The sequence below is a fragment of the Protopterus annectens genome, chromosome 1.part0 (assembly GCF_019279795.1).
Source record: "Protopterus annectens isolate FY-2018-M chromosome 1.part0, PAN1.0, whole genome shotgun sequence".
Lineage (NCBI taxonomy): Eukaryota > Metazoa > Chordata > Ceratodontiformes > Protopteridae > Protopterus > Protopterus annectens.
In genome coordinates, this window is record NC_056725.1 from 1,285,654,587 (window position 1) to 1,285,669,542 (window position 14,956).

General features: G+C 38.5%; 1 protein-coding gene and 1 long non-coding RNA gene across 3 annotated transcripts in view; one reads left to right on the top strand and one right to left on the bottom strand.

Moving 5' to 3' along the window:
* Positions 1–5,971, bottom strand: part of NEDD4L (NEDD4 like E3 ubiquitin protein ligase) — a 3,335,946-nt gene extending 3,329,975 nt beyond the window's left edge. The window contains exon 1 of one of the 2 annotated variants that reach the window (XM_044066167.1): positions 5,618–5,971. In XM_044066167.1, coding sequence (XP_043922102.1) covers positions 5,618–5,662 — 45 coding nt within the window. In that variant the 5' untranslated portion in view covers positions 5,663–5,971. The remainder of the gene's footprint in view (positions 1–5,617) is intronic. The other variant, XM_044066169.1, reaches the window with a different exon arrangement.
* A 124-nt stretch (positions 5,972–6,095) lies between these two features.
* Positions 6,096–14,956, top strand: part of LOC122797597 — a 56,382-nt gene continuing 47,521 nt past the window's right edge. The window contains exon 1 of the long non-coding RNA XR_006364196.1: positions 6,096–6,198. This is a non-coding gene — a long non-coding RNA (uncharacterized LOC122797597). The remainder of the gene's footprint in view (positions 6,199–14,956) is intronic.

Consider the following 14,956-nt stretch of genomic DNA (forward strand, 5'->3'; position numbering starts at 1 on the left):
CACTTGCTGTACATAGGTAGGTACTAGGCTATTGGCCCTAGGGCCTATATACGCCTAGCCAAAAAGGTACCCTGGCTTTAGCCACCCAAGAAAATGTTCCTGTGCCCCTGTCGACCAGAGCCACAGAGGTGATCCCTGGGGTGAATTTCCTATTTCCCATCCAATCATCAAGATTTTTTCTTGAAGAGTGCTAATGAGGAGCTTTGTTGGATATAGATAGGTAGTTTGTTCCAGAGTATGGGAAGTCTCTGGGACAGGAATTATCCCTCCAGTATGTTCTATTTATTGTGGTGACAAGGTTTAGGTCCACAGAGAATGTGCAGCTCGGAGGGATTGGGATTGTTTTAAGTGGAGTGTGTCCAACAGCTTGACATGTAAAGCATGTAAAGGAAAGTCCAAGTGCTGCACTTGATAAAACAAAGACAACAGCAATCAATGCAGGAATGAAACGTGGAATACATATTAATAACCCCCCATTTCCATTCAAAACATTCTGGTCAACAGACACAAGTGGTAGTACAAAGTTAATAAATGGCTCCTCTGACATTCTCTATAGTAAAACCTGCATACAACTTTCTCCACCCAGGTACCACCTACAGTAAATACTTCTTAAAAATGCACCAGATATGTAGCTGAAAATTCAATTTTACTCTCTCTACATGTGAAACCGGTACTAAACTTGTTTAAACTTTTGATATATCCATGTCATCCCATCTGCAGATCAGCACTTGTGATATTACTGCAGTTTAAATGTTCTTTAAAAAGTTACTTTTTTTCTGCTTCTGTACCAAAGTGCAAATGTCTGCGGAACTGAAATGGAGAATGCCAAATTAGCCATATACTGTACTCGCAGGGAGTACTAAGGGAATTGTTGCACTGTATGTTTCTTTAAATCACAACTAATACACTTACTCTCATTTTGTTAGAGCAATGCTACTTTTGCAATCCCTAGCAAAGTGGTAGATTTTAGTAAAGTATAACATTTTTAAACATTTTACATCACAGCAAAGAAACTGCCACACCTCTTTCACTTTCTTAATTAGTGTTATACAACTCAAGTTCACACACACAATAAGGGTACAGTAAGGAAACCTGCACAGACAAGATTACCCATGTTAAACACTGTGCTGGTAGGAAGCTTCTTTTGTGTGTGTCTGTATTTTGGGGTTGGAGTTTAATGACGGAAGGGGGCTGAATGGTGATAGCAGCAACACAAAAAGATTTCAAATGCAGGTGCAAAGAGTACAGGGTGTAATGAACAAACAGAAAATAGCCAAGGCTAGCAGGTACAAGCAAGAATTTAATGTTACAGTAAGTGCTTTTGTGGGTACAAATACACCCACTTCTTCAGACTATTCAACAAAACTAATACAGCATATTTAAATAGTCTACAAATTAAGCACATGACTGACAGATGTTTAAAAACGCCCAATGGGACTTGGAAAAACAATCAAGCAACATATAATTAAACAGCTTATAAAGCAATATTTAAAATATATATATTATTTAAAATCTAAAAATCACAAAGGAAATGTATGTCCCTAACAACATTAGTTAATACTAAATGCACACTCAAAGTAAAAATTCTATCTCATCAAATTTCTTAGTTTTAGAATCAGGCTATAGAGCATGCATCATTTAATCCTGGGTATTTGAAGGCATCCAGTCTGAGCTGCCAATATAATTCATGTTGCTCTAGCCATAAAGAAAATGGTTCTCCCCTAATATGAGAACATTCTCCTTCAGAGTTATTGACCAGATTTGAATGGCAATGGTTATTAAGTGCATGCTTAGCTAAAGCATTCTCAGCTTTCCTGTTCCTCATAGCATACTGATGTTCATATATGCGTTCCTTAAGTTTCCTATCTGTTTTACCTCTATATAGAAACCTAAGCAAGAATTACACTTAGTTAATACACACACCCCTTAGAGTTGCAGTTATACCTCCCCTTACAAGCAACACTTATATTATTGACTTGGCACAAAGAACCAGGATCTATGAATCTGCAATAATTGCAGGCTTCATATTTAAATATACCCTTAGTCCTCGGGATTTGTGACATGTTATTTCCTAGGAGATATTTCAAATTACTGCCCCTCCTAAATACAATATTGGGAGTAAGGGGTAATATCCTCCTCACATTCCCATCCACTATAATAAAATTCCAATTTCTTTCCAAAATGCTCTTAATATAATATGCATCACTACTAAAAGTGGTGATAAATGAGAGGGAAAAATCAGGGCTATGGTTAACCTGGTCAGTCATATCCTCTATTAACCCACTCAAATAAGGGCTACTACTAGAACTGTTCAAATATAAGCCCTCATCCATCTCAGAACCATTTAAAAATAGCTATAAAGTGTCCAGAGTTCCTTTTAGAGGTAACCTCATAAATCAATTTATCCAGGAAATACTCCCGTTAACCTCAGTTCATGAATAGGGTACGTAAAAAATTAATTAATCCTTAAAATCAACGAATTTCGAAACCATTCTAGCTGCCCTGATGAGCTGTCCTTTCACCACAGATTTTTTCTGATGCATAGGGTGTGAGCTGGTAAAGTGGAGGAAAGAATTGGGATACGTATCCTTTCTGTGAATGGTGGCCACATACTTTTGTCTGACTCTGTCTTTCTGCAAATATACATCCAGATACGCAATTTTCTCCGTATGAAAATTACTGGTAAACCTTAAAAAAAAAAAAATCAGTTGTATTATTAATGTATACCAGGAATTCATTAAATATGTCAGCACCTCCCTCAAAAATTAGGAATATATCATCCAGATATCGGGTGTAATAAACTAAGTAGTCTGAATGTACTATATGCTCCAAAACAAACTTCCTCTCCCAAAAACACATGACCAGGTTTGCAAAGCTATCGCCACATGCTGGCCCCATAGCCACCCCTTTCCTTTGGCTAGAAAAGGAATCAAACATGAAAAAGTTACTCTTAAGAATAATGTCAAAGATTCCTGGACCAGTCGGAGTTCATCATGATCTATCCCTTTATCCAGTAAAACCTCAGTCACCCACTTTATACCAAGTTCTTTTGGTATTATGGTATAAAGATCTTTTATATCTATTGTAACAAAGTTATAGGTCTCATACCTCAGACTATTAATTTTTTCCAAAAAGGTCCAGGAATCTTTACAAATTTGGATTTCAGTAGTTACATACTTTTTCAAAATGTGATCTACATATTTAGCCATGGGGTAAGTTATATTATTTCGGCCATTAACTATTGGTCGAAAAGGGGGCTGCTAAGATCTTTATGAATTTTTGGGATGCCAAAAATGACCAGCATTTGGGGAGCTAATCCGGTTAGATAATTCAAAATATCAATAGAAATTCTTGTTTCTATAAATAGGTAATTTAAATACGTCCTAATATACCTATATGCTGTATTGATCTCATTACCAGCTAGAATGGTTTTGAACTTGATTGATTTTAAGGAGGAATGTAATTTTTTACATACCCTGTGTCTGTGCGTGTGTTTTTGGGTTGGAGTTTAATGATGGAAGGGGGATGAATGGTGATAGCAGCAACACAAAAATATTTCAAATGCAGTTGCAAAGAGTACAGGGTGTAATAAACAGGGACATGTTGTTAGCCAAAGAAAAACAGAAGATGGACAGAACACATGGGCACTGGGTGAGGAACCTAAGACCTCCATGGTGGACAGGAAAGGAGTGTGAAGTCTGGGACAGAAATGAGTCATGAGGCTAGAGCTGCAAGGGTGCTCAGTGGCAGAAAGGGCAGTAGAGATAACAGGGCATAGAAAAAATAGTAGTAAAAAGAACCACTCGGCAAACACAGCCCAAATGAAAGGTTTTGGATGTGAAGACAATTCAGAGAAGTGGAGAAGACAAGTAGCAAGAGAAAAATATGATCAGGGTATGACAGACTATGGAACAGATGATATGCAGGGAATGCAGAGTAGGGAAGCATCACTTCTACTGCATTTAACACACATTTATTTCAAGTTTAAAACACATATTTTTTGATAACAAGGTTCAAATGAAATAGATCAGATGTGAAAAGTTAGACCAGGGCCAACAAGGGAACCAGGCTAGCACATGACTGACTAAACTATACCATGCCTCTTTTAATAATGCACTTGTGCTCTGCTTCCAATATCTTACCTGTAATTTACTCAACACATTACACTAACAGTAAACTAAACACACCCATGTTTATGTACATTTTTTTCAGCATTTAGATGGAGACTTGTCAACTAATAAAGTCTACTTGTCACCTTTGCAGAGTTTCCGTGCAAATTAACCAAGTACAGACTACAGCTCTACCATCAAGATGAGAAATCTTTATAAATACAAATAAAAGGCAAGAAATCTGCATAAATTAGCACAAAGTTATAATCCACTTAAAATATGTGTTTGCCAGTTTAACAGCACCACACTAAAGGACCAATGTGCTATAAAGCTCATAGGTCAGTGTTCATAATAACACCTACTGGAAAGAAAACAATTAAAACCCCGATACAGAGTGTCTTTCTCTTATGGTTAAATGTTCATCAGTAACAATTAAACCAACCTAAAACATGATAAAGGCTACCTGATAAAAGCATCTGATGGTGTACTTCTGAGGAAAAATACTAAAACACCCTTATTAGCCAAAGGTTAATGAATTTAGCATAATGTATAACTTAATCCAGTCTCACAGATCTGCAGATACTTCAATTGGTCAAAGTGTGCCTTAAATAAAGGGTTATTATGTGACTCGGGAATTTAATACAGTCTCGGAGATCTGCATATATTTCATTGGTAAAAGTGTGTATTGAAAACCTTCTTTACATAAAGTGACTCAGCATTAACACACAAGCTGCTTGCCCATGCAACAGAAACCCATGGTAAGACTGCAGACGAGAAATGCTGAAAGAACAGGCATCCAGAGTGTCCCAGTAACCCAAACTTTAGCAAACTCCAGCAATGCTACACACATTCTGCAGATCAGTAACACGGCAACGGGGACAACAACCACACCCAACGTGCACCATCTCAAATGTAACAGACGTAAGAAGGGCTAAGGAGTCCACTACAATCGTATTAATTTCCTAGAAGACTGTAAACAAGACACCACCGTAAAAATAATGTACAGCACCATTATTTAAGGTCTTATAACGTTCGTCTTAAAATAACAGCCTCCGAAAATATCATTGTTAAATATTTTGGAACAACAAAAACAATCCAGTTTTCTCCATTTAATACAAAAAAGTCAATAATATCATCGAAAAGTAAACACATAAACAATCGCTAGCAAACCAACACAACCTTTAAGTCAGTGCTTAAAATGCGGTACCATAACCCGCATCTATCTACACATGTATAGTAGGACTTGCAAAAAATACAAAAAAAAAAAAAAAAAAAAAAAAAAAAACAGGGAACATCACTGAAATCCAATGCTAACATGTTTTACAATATGGTACTAAGTTAAACTACTAGTCAACTACAGCAAGCCTGTCAATTGTTTTGATTTCTGCGGAAACAACCATCCCTGTGCCTCAACTTTAGATTCAGCATACACTCAAAAACATATCCAAATCACTGGATCAAATGCATGTGCTAAGCGGATCAATTAATACAAAAACATCAATAATTACCTCATCTTCACAAAGTCCATAAATCGGCTCGATGTTGGTCGCCATCTAACCAATGGATATAGTGCCGACAAAGGGGGGAAATTTTACAACTCCAACACCCCCGAACAGAAACTAGGTTGGATTACAATAACACCTTCTGTAATCAGTAGGATAAATGCAAGATGATAGACTTAACAGTAAGTTTAACAAAATATTAAGTCTTATAATAACCCTTAATGTATCCAAACAACGTGTTGTTTGGGAGTAAGGTGCTGCTTTTCGTCTTCCTTGCTCCTCCTCCTCCCTTCCGCAGGTCCCAGTTTAATCTCCAAACCACATCACACAATCTCTGTTGCTTCTACTTCAAACTTGATGTTTCTGGTAGTCACACTACCCTACTCAAGGAGGTGCAGAGATAATAATATTGACACATGCTACAGCCTCCCACTAACAAGAGAGGCGCGTACGCAGAGAGTCGAGCCAATAAGAATACGGCGATGTGAACTTTTTTTTCTCTCCCTCCCTTCACTACAGCGGTGTACGGAAATGTGATTGACAGACTTGTAGTGCACCACTGGCAAACCAGTGGTGGCATAGTGATGGTAATAACAGAAGTGCGGAATAGCATTAGTTAATTTGTTTTTGAGAGAAGTATTACTGTTTATGCTTTGTAGGTAGATTTGCCTTGTGGTATTTGACCTGACTTTAAGTGTGTCACCAAACGTTTGCTTCATTTTTACGTTATAAAATGTTTGCGTGATGTGGAGGTTGACGGTATGGTATTGAAAAACTGATTTTTCTAATGTGTGATTCTTAGTACTGCCTACGCTTGAGAAGTAGACTCCGCTTTAATTGATTATCTTGCTGTGATCGGGTGTGTAGTTCTGTTGCATAAATCCGTAGCCAGGTTTGGTGGAGGGATTGAGGAAGAGGCCTGTCTTCGAAGTTTAAGGATGTATGCTCTAAAGAAACGCTAAGGCCATATCTCTCAACTGTAAAGAATTTCGGAAAATATCCAGACGTTTGCCTCGTTTCTATTTTTGGCCTGTTAATAACCAAACCTGGTGTTTTGGCAACTTGATTGAATTCATTAAATAAAAATAGATACTGGGTTAGAGACTCAATATGTTTCAGAAAACATTGAATGCCAACGTGAAACCTTCCATTCTGTTAACTTATTTGTAAATCTATTTCAAGTATCTTCCTAAATTAGGCCTTCTGTTATTTTTGGCTTTGTTTAGACGCATGACGCCTGGTATTGACTAAATGTTGCATTTCCAATACATGTGGATTTTGACTGTTTTAAGTAACAGTTGTGTTATTGTTGAGTACAACGTGTATGCATCTCAACACTTGCACAGACGCACACATAGTTTTAATAATATAGGATCTTCACGTGAAGTGACTTTACGAATGATGTGCGCGTGTTTCACTTAACACCGCGCAGCCAAGATAAACGGTGTGCCCGTTAATTCTTTTAAATTTCTTCTATATGGAATCAAGGAAAAACGCAGATTGCTGATGTGGGCTTTGACATTGTCGGTTTCTGGCTGCGGTGGCGGGAGATGAAATATCAAGTTGCATACCTTCTCAACTGTCCAGATATTAGCCTTGTATTTTTGGCCTGTTCACTGGCAAATCGCTGGGATGATCTGAGGGTAGGCGTCACTAAATTACATATTTGTTTCAGAATTAATATATTTCAGAAAAATGCACACTGAAACAAACTCCTGTTCTAATATATTTCAGAAAAACGCACAGACAATGTTTTAGCAATTTTTCTAAGTTTATAAAACCAATATTTAAACTCTGCCCCCATTTTTTCATTTGACCCCCCCCCCCCCCCCCCCCCTTCTGTAAGAGTTTGGCCATAACTCTTACCGCAAAAAATCTTAACAAAATATCTGCGCACGGGGATGTTTGCGAATCACTGACTTTTTTTTTTTTTTTCGTCAGCTTCACTTGAATTTTACAAGACCCGAGTACGGTGTTTAGAAAGGGTACTGGATTGGGTACCGCACGGTCTTGGTCTTGCTACTCGTATAATTTTTGTAACTTTTCTTGGACCTGCTGAAGTAAAGAAACCGCACACAGATTTTATTAGCTTTGTGGCGTTTATGTGAAAAGATGTTGGAACTAAAGAAGTTTTCAGCATTTGGACCTTATGCTATGATTTCCGCAGTTTAGAGGTTTACCTTGACGTTATTGTAACAATGCTGTACGCAATGCATTCAGAATAGTTTACGTTTCTAACTTAAGATCCAAAGGGACTCGGTGTGTGTTTTAACACGTAAACTTGTGGTTTACAGCAATATTAGACTTTGCCTAGATTAGAGTAGGTTGTTTTGGTCACCGGTACGCTGGAAATAATGCATCTTGTAGTCTGCTTGCAGGTCATAAACTACAGCTTTTTTTTTTGGGGGGGGGGGGGGGGGGGCGACCTTTCTGGGAGGTCTCAATTTTGAGATTTGAAAGATTTTGGAGCTTTGTACGGGAACATTACCCCACCGCGATTTTCGCGCAGACATTGGTGTGGCCTACATGATTGACAGGGCTGAGTGACAAGCCATGCCATGCAGTGACATGGTGAAATGTATTCTTTCAGCTTTTTGCCGGTTAGGGGTCGCCACAGCGGATCACCTGTCCGCTCACGATTGGCAGTGGAGTTTTTACGGCGTCTATTTGCCAGCCCGGCCCCCAACCTTCCTCAGAAGTCATACACATGCATGCACTCGCGCCTAGGGCCAATTTAGTGTCCAATCCACCTACAGCATCTATTTGGGATGTGGGAGGAAACACAGACGACCACAGGGAGGGCATGCAGACTCTACAGAAGGCACCCCAGCTGAGAATCGAACCAGCGAACCTTTTGCTGTGAAGCAACAACGCTAACCGCTGCATCACCACGGTCGCCCTCAGTGACATGGTGAAACGTAAATGTCAATTATTTTCTACATTTATAAGGGCACTGTCGAAAGCACCGAATGTCCTGGGTGTCTGACTTGCTTTTTTGACAGTTTTTACCCTACAACATTGAATGTGGTTTAGAAGCGGGCCAGAAGGGTAGTATGCACCCAGTATCCACAAGTTCCCGTTTTGTAGTCCATGCCCATAACCCATGCACTCCCACCTTGGGAGCAAGCCCCCCCCCCCTTTCGTTAAACGTTTTTTTTTTCCTGGAGATAAAGCAAGAAGCAATATTCTGAAGCAGTGGGACAATAAATGCATGCAATAAAAGACCTCCCAGAAAGGTCGCCACCCGCACCCCACACCTTTACAGAATAGGAATAGTATGTGTAATAGATTTTATGCATGTAATATTTTGTTCTCACCCTCCCCTTTAAAGAATTTTAACTCTGTGTAATACCTTTGTGTGTTGTCTTTCGGCTTATCCCGGTTAGGGGTCGCCACAGCGGAACTCCGGTCCGCTAATACAGCATATTCTGTTACCATTTGTGAGTACACGTTCTGCTAAGTTATTTAGTCTAACATGTACTATGTCGGAAGATTTTGATCAATGGAAATTGTAAATCCTGGTACCAGCAAATAAGGCTTTGTACTGAAATAATTCAAAAGTTTACCATACTCATTTCTGTGGGGATGTTTTCCCCCCAAGTTTATTGAAGTTTTCAAAATAAATTCATGCGGGGTTTGGACGGTCTTTGTTACTGCGCATCTGGTGGAAGGCAGTGTTCTAATACAAAACCAATTTAGGGCTCTGAATAGTCCTAATCTTTTGTATTTGTTACTTCACATAGACATTCAGTTGGTTGAACCACAGTGCTGCAAAATCCATTTTTGGGGTTTGATGACGAATATTGAAAACCCGGCTTGCTTTGTACTAGAACATTACCCCACCGCAGTCTTCGCTCAAGAATGGATGTGGCATACATGGTTGACAGGGCAAGCCCATGTGAGGTTGTATGCAAAATACGGCTGAGTGACCAGCCATGTAGATTACACCATTTGAAAATTCCATCTGTGACCGTTTGTTGCCGTTCTTGAAATACGGACGTTCGAGGATAGTTATGTTGTGTGCCCTATTTAATTAAGGGACGTAAGGACAGGTTCAACTATTAGCGGATCAGAAGGGCGGTACTCTACACCCCCACCTAATTTTGTGATTTAAATTGCTTTTGCCGCCCCCCCCTTTCTTAAATATACTGTTGTGCTTATGAAAAGAACACAATGTGTGTGGTTTTCTGGTAAATTACTGAATAATGACACATTTAAGTTTCAGACTTTACATTCTTCTGAAATGCACGCTAACATAAAACCAGTCATGCTAGCCAGTGTCGTTTATGAAGGCAGTACATTCTATCCCTTCCTAAAGTTGGGAGTTTGCCCCCTCCTCCCCCATTATATTAGGATCTGTTCAGATTTTAACACGTTGAGAAGTGTCACTTAACAACTGCAACTGTATGTTAAACGGTTCTGTTTGTACCTGTCTTAGCTTGGTTATCGCAATCCACTGTCTCCAGAATCGCAGACGTTATATATAAAAAAAAATCCCATTTTGAAATGCATATCTGCAGCCCATGCAAAAGCATGACCTTAATCGAAATAAGGTGCAACTCAAGATACGCCAACCACATTTTACATTAAGAACAGTAAGGACTCCTTTAGAAACTCAATAACATGTAAAATCCTTTGGCATACAAGGAGTGACACCACACCACAAATACTGGATGTGAAACAGCAATAATAAAAACAAAATGCAAGTAAGGAGATCTGCCATGTACGTTCCTGCAGAGGACTATAAATACTTTAGGTGTATGGTGCTATGTAGAATACATAACGCGCACTTGCGGTAGCGCGCAGATTCAACTACACCGTTTAACATATTGTTTGGTATGTCATGTTTATTCATACTAAGACTAGCAATTACAGCGAAACAAAGTAGTGGGCGGGCTTTGGGCGGACCTTGCTATTGCGCATCTGGTGGGGTAATGTTCTAATACAAAACCGAAAACCCTACGTTTATGTAGTAAGGCTAAGTAGTAATAAGCTGATGATATGCGCAGTAATCAAGTTACATAATGACCTAATATTGTATATTTTGTGACATGCAGATGGCATGCTTGTCTTTTGTTTTAATTTTATCCACCGAAACCAACTACATCTGATGGAATCGAGATTTCTTTAACACTGCACCCACATCTTGTTACGGTTCCCACCTTTTCAAATGGCCAAAGTGGGACGTTTTTGGTACAATCAGATTTTACACGCTGTCACATACCCACGGTCAGTACAATGGTTAGAACTTAACTTTTTTGCCTAAAAGCTTATTCTTGTAGCATTTTAGTTGCTTATTTTGTTTCTTATAACATTTAGGTATTTTAGATACAGAATAACTGTTTTATGAAACTATTACATAAAATATAGGGAATAATTTTGTCCTAAAATCTCAGGACATTTGCCATTTTTACAATTTTTTTGTCAGGATATAACTGCCCAAAGAGGGACTGTCCCTCTCAAAGTGGGACAGGTGGTAACACTACATCTTGTCTACACAATAACCTGGCGTCTCAGTATTTTCTTCTATGGAGTCTCACGATTACATTTTTAGCTCTGAATGCGTGTCTCCTCTTGTGATACCTGGTATCATAACTAGCACATCTTAATGGATTTGGCCCATTGTCACCACAGGCTAGGGAGCACTAGTTTGGTTAAGGGAAGTGTTCAAAATCAAGCACACTAGATTGACTGAGGGAATCCGCTGAAAGACTGCAAGGTGAAGTTAGTAAGCAAATCTTGTTTATATTCTCTGGTTAAGTCTCTAGACTTTCTGCAGTAAGTTGTTATGCTTTGAGTAATTATAGATGAGTCAGCACCCAAATGGAGTTGGAAGTAAATTTGGCGTTTCTAGCCCAGCAGAAATTGGAAGTGTGAAACTTGACAAACTGGTCACTTCTCCCAAGTGACATGATTTAGTCACTTTTCTGTGAGAAGTTTTTAAAAATCCATTAATGTTTAGAAGCTTACGGCTATCAGTGGAATCGCATTGGGTCAATATATTTTTTTTCAGTCTCCACATGTATTTAAAACAGCTGTAAGCCTGTTAAAAACTTATGACAACATTCCGTGAACCCAGCACTGTTGGCACTGTGTATCCATCTTGTTGTTTCGGACTAGAATAAAGTCAACCTTAGAATATTATGATGCAGAATACTGCAAATAATAATATAAAGCAAGACGAATTGCACAAGACCTGCAACTATATAGAAAGTTACTTTCCAACTGGAGGATATACAGAAGTAAAGAATAGTTGGCACAGTAGTTGGTAGTAAAGAATTCTGTGTACTGTAGGTAGGGTTGCCACCTTTTCAAATGGCCATAGTGGGACATTTTCGGGGCACACCAGATTTTACAGACCGACACATACCCATGGTCAGTACAAAGGATAGAACTTTACTTTTTTGCCTAAATAAAAGCTTATTCTTGTAGCAGTTTAGTTGCTTATCCTGTTTCTTGTACATTTAGGTATTTTAGATACAGAAATAACTATTTTATGCAACTATTACATAAAATATGGGACATAATTATGTCCTACAATCTCAGGACATTTGCCATTTTTAATATTTTTGGTCAGGACACAACTGCCCAAAGTCCCTCGCAAAGTGGGGCAGGTGGTAACCCTAACTGTAGGGTTTCTTCAGATTGTTCTAAATGATGCATTTTATTTGGCATAGTTGTTTGTGGTCGATAAATCTTACAACGTTTGCTTGTAAGATCATTTTAACTTTGTGATCAAGTCTTATTGTTAAACTCATAGTAACACTGATAGCATAAACAGTCAACTTGAAATAAATATTTTTATTAATATTGTAATATGGTATGCAGTGACACTAAACCTGGCCACATAGCAAAAAACCTCTATAAAATCTGTAATCTAAAGGTGCTTTCATAGATCTAAGTGAGCTGGAAACATAGGTTCATAGATTAATACTAGGCTAACTGCCCTTGCGAGCCATTTTAAGCCTAGCCAATTATCCCTTGTGAGACTCAAACCCTGTACCTTGTGTTTGTAAGGCAAACACCTTAACCATTAGGCCACCGTCCTAACCCCATTGATGGTAATTTGTTCAGATCTTATTTTTCCTTTTTATTAAGCAAAGTAACCCACTTATCTTTTTAGGTACTGATCAGGTCTTCCATATTAAATTAACACCCTAACTTCATTTATTCAACTTCTATATATATTGTAATGTTACATTCTGTTTAGTTGCAAAACGCCCTAACAATATTCAAAATTCAGGTTATTTAATACAGAATGAAAATAATAAAATGAGGGACTCCCCAGTCATCTTCAGACACACAAGCTAGATGAATGGATGGGTAATTGTAAATAGACCTCAGGTCTGACCCTATATTCCCTTACCAAAAGCGGTCGCAAGTAGAAATTGCAGTGGCTGGCTTACTACTGGTATCAACTGTCTATTAGTGATCCTAAATAGTACATTAATTGCTTGGGCATTTTAGCACCATATATTCTAACAATATTTGGTACTTTCGTACTATCGCAACTACATTTGGAAGTTACCCTAACTGTTAGTCATACCGAAACTACTTGATGTTACAGTGAAATGGGATGTGTAAACTTCAGATTGCTTTTTATCCCATTGCTCCTGAAACAGGACCAGGAGTAATGAGAACATTTGTCTTCTGTGTACCGTCATTTAGCGCCGTAACTGAATGGAAAAGTTCGTTAAGGCAGCTTGCCATTCACAGCAGCTATTCAGGCTTCTGATTAAGGTGCTTTTTTACATGTACATTTCTAACCATTTTGTTTTGCTCCGACGTCATGGAGGGTTGAAGTAAGGGGTGCAATTGGTTACTTTTTTGGATGTGCAGTCATGTGTTCTTAAGTTGTGTGTCATGTATAGCTGTGCAATTGGTAATTTTTTGGACTGGCAATGTTATGTTCTTTTTAAATTGTATTTGGTTATGTATAGCACTGCGAGCCTGAGTAACATGCTTTGGCTCAACACAGAGTATGCATTTGAATGGTTTGTATTTGGCTGGTAATCGCTTTCCTTATGAGTATTATGGCATTTAGTGTTAGATTGCACTGTGGAAGAATTAGGGCTTCTTGAAGTACTGGCAGTTGCATTACTTGTTGTTCCCTGTTCATTTCGTTTTGTATGAAGTTACGATGTTAAACGACACTAACAGGGAAGAGGAATTTGCCCGTTATTGCAGTTCCTCTTTCAGAAACAAGTTGATGCAAAGCTGTTTGGGACTTCACACACCCCTTTTTACTTCACTATAGTCTGTTGCCGATAACATCAGGAAGTACACTGGGCTACAAATGTGGTTGCGATAATGTACAAGTACCCAATATTTTTCTCTTATCAAGTCAATATGGTTACATCATATCACCTTGATTTTTATCTAGTTGCTTGGTGCTTCCTTCCTAACATTTATTCTGCCCATTGGTGTACAGATAGTCTGCCTGTGAAGGTGACTGCATTAAGTAGTCTTATCTCTTCAATCACTACTTACCCGTATATTTGATTTTCTTCATAATCCTCTGTTTAATCAAGTCATTTGGATTTTTATAACTGTGTGTAGTAGATTAGTTTTGGGTTATGTATATTAAGTATTATCAATTGTGCATCAAAGCAGCTGTTCAGGTTGTATCCACAGTGGTCACCCTGGAGGCTCCCTTAAACACACTGCACAATTATATGTCGAATATCTTGTATACTGTTTACATGCTTCATGTTATAAATCAGACCAGCTCATTTTCAGCCTTTTTCCCCTAAGTGAAAACAATTATTTTTAGATATACCTGTTAACATAGCCAGCAAAGGACACAGCAAAAAACTAAATAATTGCATTAACTGGAAAGCTAATTGCATCCATTCAAAATGTACAGCCTTCCATAAGTTGATTTAAGGATGAGGCAGCACATCACAGCTAAAGTAAATATTAATTTTCAGATATACAAATATTAATTTTCAGATATACAAATCATCAAAGCATAATTTTATTCATACAAGAGGAGTCTAACTGCCACTGTCAATCCAAAAATAACTAGGCAAGTCTGAGAGGGATCTTTGCCCACTGATCCTTGTCTGAGGGCAGATCTGTGCACACAGTATACCTTGACTTGGCAAAGGCCTTTGACACAACCCCACATTCTGGCATTACCGACAAACTGAATGTAAACCCCATTGTTGTAAAATAGATTGCCAACTGTCTCAAAAACTAATCGCACACTATCAGAGGGGGTGACTCCCCATCAACCAGCAGCCCTGTCACGAGCACCACAAAGGTCAGTGCTGGGCCCCTACACTCTGGGTTTATACTTCTCAGGAAAACAAAGGATGTGGCTGACAAAGTTTGTGGATGTTT